Here is an 8,919-nt window from a genome sequence, read left to right as displayed (position 1 = left end):
TATACTTTTGGATTTAAAATAAACTTTCAAATTATATATAACCATATAACATTTTAATAAAAAGTTAACGATATAGTTAATAACATTATAAAAAGATAGAGATCAAATTATGTTAGAAATTAAAGTATAAGGATTGAAATTCAAATTTAAACATAATAGAGGACCAAATTTGATATTTAACCATTTAGTTGTAATGCAAAGAAAAGAATAGCATAGTAAATACACGTGTGAAAGCAGGTTGGACCTTCTAAATGCGGAGGTTGATGTTTTGTCAACACTTCCTTTAAGTAGCAAGATGGCCTAAAAAAGGTAACCAAAATCAGCCGTTGATTTCAACATAATAAAAATAATATTCTTACAGGTTGAAACCATTTAATTTAGAGTAGTGAGAAGTGGTGACAGGGCAAATTTATTCACTAGTTCACCAAAAAAGGAAGTTTGACCCTTGCCAAACTTGCTTGGGAAGGTTGCTGGCAAGGTTATGTTTGGGCAGCTTGTAACACAAGAAACCTCCCATGAATCTATAAAAAGCCAATGAAATCACAATTGGAAAGCACAACTTTTTTCTGCATTTCAAATTACCCAAAAAAAGTCTCAAAGATGTTTTCTCTCAAAAACATCCCCTCAACATCGTCAATCCTCTCAACATATACAACATTCACAGCATCAGCCATGCTGATTCGAAGCGTGGCTACCGAAGTTCAAGCCATAATCAATCAGCTCATTCCAGAACAACTCCGGAACTTGTTACTGTCAAAACTTGGAGGCCTTTATTCAAACCCTTCTTCCCAAATGACTCTCCTCATCAATGACTAAGATGGCTACTGCATCAACGAACTGTACGAAGCTTCCCACACCTACTTACAGACAAAAATCACGCCATCGATGAAGAGGCTTAAGGTTTCCAAGGCTCCAAGAGACAAAAAGGTAATTGTAAACATACACAAAGGTCAAAAGGTTGTTGACATGTATGAAGGAATCCAAGTCAAGTGGGAAATGACATGTGTTGAGACAAAAGATGATGAGCAAGGGAAGTTTGAAATTAGAGTGCTTGAGCTCAGTTTTCACGATAAATTCATGGAAACTGTGATAAATTCTTACTTGCCATATGTAATGGAGAGGTCCAAAGCCATAAAAAAAGAAAATAAAGCGGTGAAACTCTTTTCACTTGGAAACTTTTGTGGAGACTACTATGGAGCATTGGGATAAACCAATCTTGATCATCCAGCAACATTTGATAAACTGGCAATGGATCCCGCTGTCAAAAAAGAGTTAGTCGACGACTTGGACAGATTTGTTCGAAGAAGGGACTACTACAAAAGAGTAGGAAAAGCATGGAAACGTGGCTACTTACTGTATGGTCCTCCAGGAACAGGCAAGTCGAGCTTGATTGCTGCCATCGCTAACTACCTAAAATTCGACATCTATGACCTCGAACTCACGAGCGTTTCCAGCAACTCACAGCTTCGAGGGTTGTTGGTTTCAACCAGAAATCGATCAATGCTTGTGATTGAGGATATTGATTGCAGCATTGAACTCCAGAATAGACCAGCTGGTCCTGGGGGATGTGGGCAAGGTACTAACGACGAGGTAACACAACGATTATAGTGTTTCATGCATAACTAATCATATTCAGACATGGGTATAGGGATATATACCCAGATACACAGAAAACTTATAAAAAAAAGTTGGAACATAACTGATCGGGCACACGCCCGTATTTGACACTCACCAAATTCGAGTAACATGGCAACTACGTAAAGGTTTCTCCTATTACTTGACTGCCTTGTACAAGTGGCCACTTCAAGCATGCCCAAAAATGAATCAATAATATCAAAACAAATCTATACAAGTTCCGTAAATGACTAAACTGTTGCTAATATCTATCGTCATGACAGTTAACTTTATCAGGGTTGCTTAATTTCATCGACGGGCTATGGTCAAGCTGTGGTGATGAGAGGATAATAGTGTTTACAACCAATCACAAAGAGAAGATAGACCTGCTTTGCTAAGGCCAGGCCGCATGGACATGCATATCCACATGTCTTACTGCACCCCTAGTGCATTCCGGGTTCTTGCTTCCAATTATCTATGCATCACCGATCATGATCTGTTCAATGAAATTGATAAACTGATGTTGGCAGTAGAGGTAACTCCTGCACAAGTTGCAGAGGAGCTTATGAAGAGTGAAGACACAGATATTGCCCTTCAAGGACTCATCAACTTCCTTCGGTACAGGAAATTGTAATCTGAGAACTGTAATTCAGGTGGCAGAGAAGCAGATTTGGAAGAGCAAAATGAAAGCAAGGCCAGAGAAAGAGTTTGTGCAATTGATAAAATTGGTAAGATAAACAAGACGCCAATCAGAAAGAGAAAATATGGGAACAAGAGAAAAAATTGACAAGCAGATCCTTGTATTTGTATTTTTTCTATATTTATATCAATAATAAAATTTACAAACATCTTACAATCATTTATTTCTACATTATATTTTCTTTTATCTTCTAAACAGAACTCATGAGATCAACATATAGAAGTGGAAAAACCAAGTGAACGTTAATCACTTTCTGCATTCAACTTTTTCACATTTAACATCATATAGAATTAACATTACCATCTACTTTTTATTCATCCCGCATGGAATGTAGCAACATAGACCACTAATTGCTTCTATAGAGGTGGCATTTTATCAAACATCTGATACCACAATCCAACTATCTTACTATACTGAAATGAAAATACAAACAAAACAATATAAACCGGTGTCTGTAATTATCTAGACCTGACAATTCATGAATTTTAACGTCATAATTTTTTTTATATAGTATCATTTTTCTTTTTTGGTGTTTTAACTTCAGGTAAAGCCAAAGGCACATAACCTGCAGGGTCTGCCAATTCACACGATAAAAATGGTTTAGAGTTCAGACATGACATGAACCACTGTCTGTAAGTTGTAGTTGTACTAACATAAAATATGTACCTCAGAATCATAGGTGTTCGCTACAGACCATATTTCATAATACAAGTATTGATGTTTGAACCAAAAAAAAGGTTTTTTTATGAATATATACATGTATATTATATACACCCTCGGTAGTGACATATACTATACATGTATTACAATCCAGAACAAAAATCCATAGAATACAAAGGGGCTGTATATTTTTGCTTCTCTATGATGACCAAAAAGAATAGTGTCCATTGGAACAGGACATGAGAAAAAGAAGATACATGAGAAATTTACAATACCTTCCCACGCGTCTCAACGCTGGTAAACAAAGTAGTTCTTGATCTTCCATAGAAAGCCCAATCTCAAGGCTTTCCCCCCTTTTCTTCTTGATATAGATTTACATAGTGGTTTGGATTCTGGAGCTGAGGCCAATGCAGGTGTAGGGTCTTGACTGCTTTCTAATACTATTTGGTTTATGTTTGCAGGCGGATGATCTCGTTGGCGTTGCTCCCGGAAGAGCATCAGAAGTCTTTGCGACATCTCCCTCCCTCTTGTTGTCCCATTGACTGACATTGAGACCAATGCAGGAATCACACCTTCTTGTAGGACTATTTGACTACATTTCTCATTTCCGTTACAAAGGAGTAGAAGGCAAGAAACAGCTTGCTCTTGTTCAATTGGTTTGCCAGCATCCAAACCTGATGCCAGACCAGTTATGAGATCAGAGGCTGATACCATCTCTTCTTTTGCTGTTTCACTTGAAGTTAAATTTATCAAAACTGTAATGGATTTCTCTGTCCAGGTATGGTCACCCGAGACCACAAGCGACTGGAGGTGATTGACTATGCCAGCAGAAAGAAGGTTCAGAATATTGGAGTGATCAGTAGAAAGATTATAAAGAGTGTGAAGGGCATCAAGCTTGCATTGTGCGTCAGTTTCATGTCCTAGTAGCTGGACTAAAAATAGGACAGCCTTACTTGAGCCTATGATAGATTTGGCTTGCTCAAGGCAAGAGAGATTAAGATATAGAGCAGTTGCTGCTTCATGGGCATTGGAGTTGGAAATCATACTCTCCAGCAGTCGAATCACTCCAGCTGCTAACATCAATTCCTTGTTCCTGATATATTTATTAAAAAGAATGAGAAAGAAAATTATAAAAGATTCATATTGATAATTGCATATAAAATGCTGATCAATCATATGAATAACAGGGCTAAAATAAAAGACACAACAATGTTGTCCAACAATGATGCATTTGGTGCATCCTTCGATGAATCAGAAAGTAGCAGCAGCTTGCAAGAGGCTGTATTGCTCACAAATATCCATGTCTGGGTTTAACAAAGCAAAGGCATAAAACATGAGTAACAAACCTGTTATTGTTGACAGCAAGGTTAAACAGAGCCATTGCCCCAATTTCCAGAGCCATTGCATTTCCTTCATGCACAGCCGACTCGAGAAATCGCAATAGTCCTTCAACAAAGCCATTAGCCCCCATAAAAATCCGGGCCTCCTCATCATCTTTCAGCAAAAGCCTTATTTGTTCCACGACTTTGCTACTTTCCATCAAGTTCTCTTCTTCATTTAGGACAGATAGGAATTCCTGATATCTTTCTAACACATTGATCCCCGAAACTTCCTCCTGTGGACATTGAGATTCATTTTCAGATTCATTTACTTCCACTTCCTTAATGGTACCACTCTTCTCCAAAGAAACCACCTTAGCCTCCTTGAAGTTACATGAACCAAAGTTATCCATTGATTGAGAATTTGCAGTCTCAGATGCAGACAAGGCCAATCTCCAGTAGTTAAGATCAAGAGACTCTTGGGGAGCATCAGGGATAGGAACTTCGTTCTGTTCACACCAACTTACTATGAGACCCTTGACGCAGTAATTAGGAGTCAAAGAGAGATGTGGGAGCTTCTGTTGAGTCTTTGGACAGGTGTCATGCCCATCACTAAACCATTTCTCAATGCAGATCCTTTCATATGTCTGTCCAGAGGCAATTACAACTGGTTCATACATAAGCTGCAAAGATATTGGACATCGTAATTCTTCGGGTGGAAGGGGTATCTGCCCAGATCTCCTAATATTTGGCTTGAAATTGAAAGAATTGAGCTTTGATAGCTGCCGCTCAAATGCACAGCCACTACCACCAAACCCTCCATCCTCAAGAGAACCCAGAACAGTGGGGGAACAAGGTGTTGAACCCTGTGAGTCATCATCTGAAACCTCACTTCGAAATAACTTGGAGTATTTTCTCATGAGATGTAAAAGATAAGCCACAATAGATTCCTTCCTCTTATCCTCCTCCATACGGGCTCTTTCTATCACCTTCTTGAGAGCCCTTCTTTCAGTTAGGGCTGCTCTAGAAGAACTGATGCCAAGTCTAGAAGCAGCCTGGTGGAAAGACTCAAGTTCATTGGTGTCATTACATTCTTCAAATTTCCTCCCATTCTGGAGTAATGTAATTATTTCATCACCAACTTGCTTCTCAAACAGATCAAGTGAGAAAACAGTCCCCTCAAGTTCATTTACAATCTCTAAAATCTGAAGCCAAACAAGTAATCAAGAATAACGTGAGTATAAAAGCAAAAGTAACAGCTATTACAGGGTTTCACACGCAAGATTCATATTCCAGGTAACTCTGATATAACCATGACAGCAGATATCCTAAAATTTGAAGAACCTTCATGATTTGAACCACACACATTAGGAATTATAAAGATGCACTGGAATTATGTGGATAGAACACTAGCAGCAGCACAACACATACTCAAACTGCTTGCAAAAAACGACCCTTGTTTATTTAAACATCCAAAAATTTACATAATTTCATCAAACCAGAAGGGGGAAATAAGTACCTGACATCCAATGGACTGAGGAACCATATCTTCTATGCGCTTAAGACTATCAATAAGAGCACATTTTGCCCTCTGAAATTTTAAAAGAACGGAATCTCCAGTAATAGCCTACATGAGAAACAATATCATTTGTAAACATCCCCAAGGGGAGGAAAACAAGGTGGAAAACAAAAACATCAAAAATCATTTAGTGAATGCATCAAATAGAAGTCAAAACCATTACTCTAAAAATGCACACGAGTATATATACACAATTATGCATATATATTTCGTCTGCATGTGTGTGTACACAACACAAAAGAAACTCTTACCAAGTAAAGTTTACTGCATGTTGAACAGTGTTGAAGAACATTTTTGGCCTTTTCTAGAGCTATATGCAATGAGCATAAAGCTTGAATCCCAGATTTGCTCCCAGGCCGTGCTGCTTCCAATGAAGGGAATATCGATGAGACTTTGCAATAAATTGCTGAAAGCTTCTTGTACATTTCTCCATGTAACTGCATAAGGAAAAAGAAAAAGTAGAAAATAAGAAAACTGTGATTCTGTGAACTGTATTTTTTCTGTCATGAAAAAAAAGGGCAACAAGTTTCAACCATCACAACTGCCCAGAAAACAAAAGGCCTTTCTTTGATAATAAGAAAAACAATTACAAAAATTATAAACTTCACAGATGAATCTATGCCAATCAAAACTTTAGCATTTGTGAAGTTAATTAGAATTTCTTTTATAAGGGAAGGGGGTAGGGGGTGTCCAGAGATCGAACTTAGGACCTGATGTCATTCAAAACTTCAATTCAATGCAAGTCATTTGCCACTTGGTTGACAAGAAAACAAAGAATAGCAAATTTTTTTTTAAAGGAAAATGTAAGTTCCAACGCTTCAAATCTAACATATCCAAATGCAATCAAATTCTTACCTTGGCATCACTTATTGAAAATAGGTTCTCTTCAACCTCAACGTTATCCATAATTTAGCCTTCACGGCAGGAAACCACTAAAATGCAAATTTATATAAACTGAAGTTGAAGAGAAAATTAGAACAGAATCAGATAAGCTATATAAACTAGCCACCAAAAATTATTTTAAAACACAACACAAAGTTCATTTTTTTTCCTAAAATGACGCACCCCAACAAAGCAAATGACATATTTGTCTAAGTTCAATAGTTCCTTTTTGTTATATGAACGTAGAACTATTATTCAGAAAAAAATAAATAAGTACATATACTTCTCAAATGTCTCCTCTGATAGGCAATATGAGCGGTTCCTGAATAACCTATTGATCTGGAACATCATTCATAATTGGAAACAAATGCAAACACATACTTATATGGAAGTAACAAAAAAAAAAACTGCAGAATTTTGATTTTGATCTAAATATTTTATCATCGTAGAAACAAAAACAAAAAACCTTACGATTGCTGTTAAGAAATTTGATTTAGACATCTCCTATCACAAGTAAAGAAAGAGTTAAATCAAAAGAGAATTGTTTAAAAGGATGAAACCTATGATTGTTAGAAAATGACCTTCGAGAAAAAGGTGAAGAGATCTTTAGCCGAAACAAGACTCGGCGATGAGAATCACTATCAGCTTTAATCGATATTTTTAAAAACAGGCAATAGAACAAGAAACCCCACGAACATGGACTAAGCAATGGGGAAAAGAAAAACACACAGCATTTAACAAAAATGCTAAATATTTATTCCTACGGAGATTGCGAGGAACAGAAACGCGCCAAATATGGAATTACAAAAAAATATATTTTGAAAAAAAAAAAACAAAGCTTCGCTATTTTCAAACAATGACTATTTTGTTTTGAAGGAAAATGACAATGAGATTGGCAACGGCCAAGTGGATTGTTTATAAGCTTCAAGTATTAAAAACAAAATTACAATGAGATTGAATCGAAGACAGGGTTCGAAAAAACAGGAACATACCGCAGAAACCGGAGGTAACCAAGGAGGCTTCATATAAAAACGGTATTTAGAAGGGAAAAGAAGTGAAGAGCCAAACAGCGAATTCAGAATTTCCTCGGTGTAAAGCAAACCAAGAATGGACGCAGCGAGAGAGAGAAAGATGAGGGTGTTTGGTTCATGAGAAAGCCAGGGTAAACAGAAAGGAATATTGGAAATTTATTTTATAAGGGAAAAAAACCAATTAATTGCAACTGAGAGAGAACTTGTCTGTGCAGAGAATATCTTTAACTTTTGAGAGGACAGGGATGAATGTTTAATATAATTGTTTGATTATAAGAAATTAAAATTTTTGTTCTTCTTTTCAAGAATTTTTTTTTTTTTATGCCTCCTCCCACTCTGGTTCGCCGGCCGACCTCCCCTTGCATCTGCCATAAATGCTATTAAAATGACTCAATCGTCCTTTTAAGATTCTTTGTTGGTTTTCAAGTGTTTAAACGATTTTAATACTAGAATATTTTATATTTTTTAAATATATTTAAATATTTTTATAAAAATAGGGGTTAATGACAAATTTAACTATTAACATATCATGTTTTATCAAAATGGTTCTAATTATATTTTTAGTCTTTTTTGCTATTAACCTTTTTTGATTATTTTCAAACTGTTTTTCTAACAAATTTGATAAAAGTACCATTAAAAAGTTTAATGGGGATGATCTGAAATATTTTAATGATATGTAATTTATTACTAAGATAACTCAAATAAGATAATTACATGTTAAAAATAATAAAATAAATAAATTATACATGAAATTAAAAAATAACTCTTAATTTAAAGAAAATAAACGTAATTATCTAAAACAAAAAGTTTTAAATTGAATGCATACATTTGTTTATTGATAGGTTTCAAAAGATAATTAATAAATCAAATTTAAAATACTGAATGTGTGCATCCATTTTAAATTTTTTTAGATAATTACGTTTATTTTCTTTAAATTAGGAGTTTTTTAACTTTGTGAATTATTTTTTATTATTTTTCACATGTAATTATTTTATTGGGTTATTTAAATAATAAATTATATCTCATTAAAAATATTCTACATATAAAATTTCAGACCATCCCGTTAATTTTTTAACGGTACTTTTATCAAATCTACTAAAAAGCAATTTGAAAAAAAACAAAAGTTGCTGGTCA

At 35.4% G+C, this 8,919-nt stretch overlaps 1 protein-coding gene and 1 pseudogene across 2 annotated transcripts; one reads left to right on the top strand and one right to left on the bottom strand.

Annotated features, from left to right (window-relative positions):
* The first annotated feature begins 517 nt into the window (after positions 1-517).
* Positions 518-8,237, top strand: LOC108466569 (AAA-ATPase At3g50940-like; annotated as a pseudogene).
* Positions 3,013-7,842, bottom strand: LOC108466568 (U-box domain-containing protein 6-like). 2 transcript variants are annotated; one of them, XM_017766945.2, is made up of 6 exons: positions 7,747-7,842; positions 6,728-6,826; positions 6,124-6,309; positions 5,813-5,920; positions 4,321-5,498; positions 3,013-4,067 (listed from the first exon to the last, which is right to left on the bottom strand). In XM_017766945.2, exons 2-6 carry the CDS (start codon positions 6,776-6,778, stop codon positions 3,263-3,265), a joined length of 2,328 nt encoding a protein of 775 aa, XP_017622434.1. In that variant the 5' UTR covers positions 6,779-6,826; positions 7,747-7,842; the 3' UTR covers positions 3,013-3,262. The 2 variants fall into 2 exon arrangements, with proteins under 2 accessions (XP_017622434.1, XP_052881023.1); XM_053025063.1 differs by having other exon boundaries at positions 7,336-7,817.
* Positions 8,238-8,919: the final 682 nt, after the last annotated feature.

The sequence above is a fragment of the Gossypium arboreum genome, chromosome 2 (assembly GCF_025698485.1).
Source record: "Gossypium arboreum isolate Shixiya-1 chromosome 2, ASM2569848v2, whole genome shotgun sequence".
Lineage (NCBI taxonomy): Eukaryota > Viridiplantae > Streptophyta > Magnoliopsida > Malvales > Malvaceae > Gossypium > Gossypium arboreum.
This window is presented reverse-complemented; position numbering and strand designations above follow the sequence as displayed.